Source organism: Galeopterus variegatus, unplaced genomic scaffold (genome assembly GCF_000696425.1).
Source record: "Galeopterus variegatus unplaced genomic scaffold, G_variegatus-3.0.2 Scaffold3058, whole genome shotgun sequence".
Lineage (NCBI taxonomy): Eukaryota > Metazoa > Chordata > Mammalia > Dermoptera > Cynocephalidae > Galeopterus > Galeopterus variegatus.
The window spans coordinates 131,071-132,377 of NW_007729169.1; the positions used below are offsets into that span (position 1 = coordinate 131,071).

Here is a 1,307-nt window from a genome sequence, read left to right on the forward strand (position 1 = left end):
AGCACCCTTCCCGCTCTAGCTCTCTTTTTTCCTCAAAATTTCTACAGCATCTTCACAACTCTGTTATCACTTCATTACGCTTCAAGGGTGAACAATCTTTAGTGCGGTGGAGTAAAGACTCTCTTTTCCTTGTGTTGGGTAACACAGGCCTAACTGACTGTAGTCGTGCCACACTCTTGCTCAAATACTCTCAGTGGCTCCCAATTGCCTCTAGGTAAGTTCTAGCTCCTTAGTTTGGCAGTACAGGTTCTCCTTCATCGCATTAGTCAGCAGACCTTCCTAACCTTCCTCCCACTACCAAAATTAGATCAGACAGCAAAGCATTTTTGTCCCCAAACCTCGTTCATGCCTAACACGAACTGGTTCAGCCCAGAGGTCACTTCCTCCTTCTTCCTGTTAGGAAACACTTTCCATCCTTTGAATCTCATTGGCACTTTTGCCTCCTTACTTCCAGTCTGGTATTCTACCTGATTTTCCCTCTGTAAGTTTGAAGCAGGGACAGTCTATTTAAATTTGCGTCCCTTCTGACCAGGGGCTTGTGCACAGTACTTAGTAAAGGTCAGAACTTCCTGTCCCTATTGGTAAGCTTTCTCCCCGAAGCTCCGTGAACTCAAGCCCTGTCTCCTTAAACTAGATTGGAAATCTCCTAGAGCAGAGTCTGTCCAATGTAAAGATCAGGCAGATCCCTTCGGGACTTCGTTAACACGCAGATTCTGACTTAGGCGGTCTGGGGAGGGGACCGAGACTGTTTCTAGCGGGCTCCCAGGTGATGCTGACGCTGCCAGGTCATGGGCCACATTTCCAGGAGCAGGACGCCAATGCCCCCTGCTGACTGGGCACCCACTCACACCGGTGGAGCGACGCTGGGCACGCAGGTGGATGAATGGAAGGAACGCTGAAGCCCGGTCCCGCCCAGTGCGGGGTGGAGGCCACCGGAGGGTGCCAGCAGGTCGGGCCGGCACACTTACCTATGGTGGACACGACGGTGCCCACGAAGTAGAAGGCGCCGGTGAAGTCCCAGCGCGGGCGGACGTTGTCCATGCGGATGCCGGCCCTGGTGGCCTCCTCGTAGTGGCGGAGGAAGCCGCGCAGCTCGTGGCGGCTCAGGTTGTGGCCGCGGCTGAAGTTGGCCAGGCGCTCCTCCCAGCGCTGCTTGGCCTGGCGCTCGTGCGCCCGCTCCAGCGCCGAGAAGACGGCGGCGCCGCCCAGCAGGTAGAGCACGATGAGCGCCGCCAGCAGCAGGAAGCGCGCGTTGTCCTCGTTCAGGTGGCCCGGGCCGCCGCCGAAACCCCGGCCGGCCATGGCCT

The 1,307-nt window shown here is 56.6% G+C and overlaps 1 protein-coding gene across 1 annotated transcript in view; it reads right to left on the bottom strand.

Annotated features, from left to right (window-relative positions):
- Positions 1–1,305, bottom strand: part of KCNK13 (potassium channel, subfamily K, member 13) — a 90,967-nt gene extending 89,662 nt beyond the window's left edge. The window contains exon 1 of the mRNA XM_008583832.1: positions 969–1,305. Coding sequence (XP_008582054.1) covers positions 969–1,302 — 334 coding nt within the window. The 5' untranslated portion in view covers positions 1,303–1,305. The remainder of the gene's footprint in view (positions 1–968) is intronic.
- Positions 1,306–1,307: the final 2 nt, after the last annotated feature.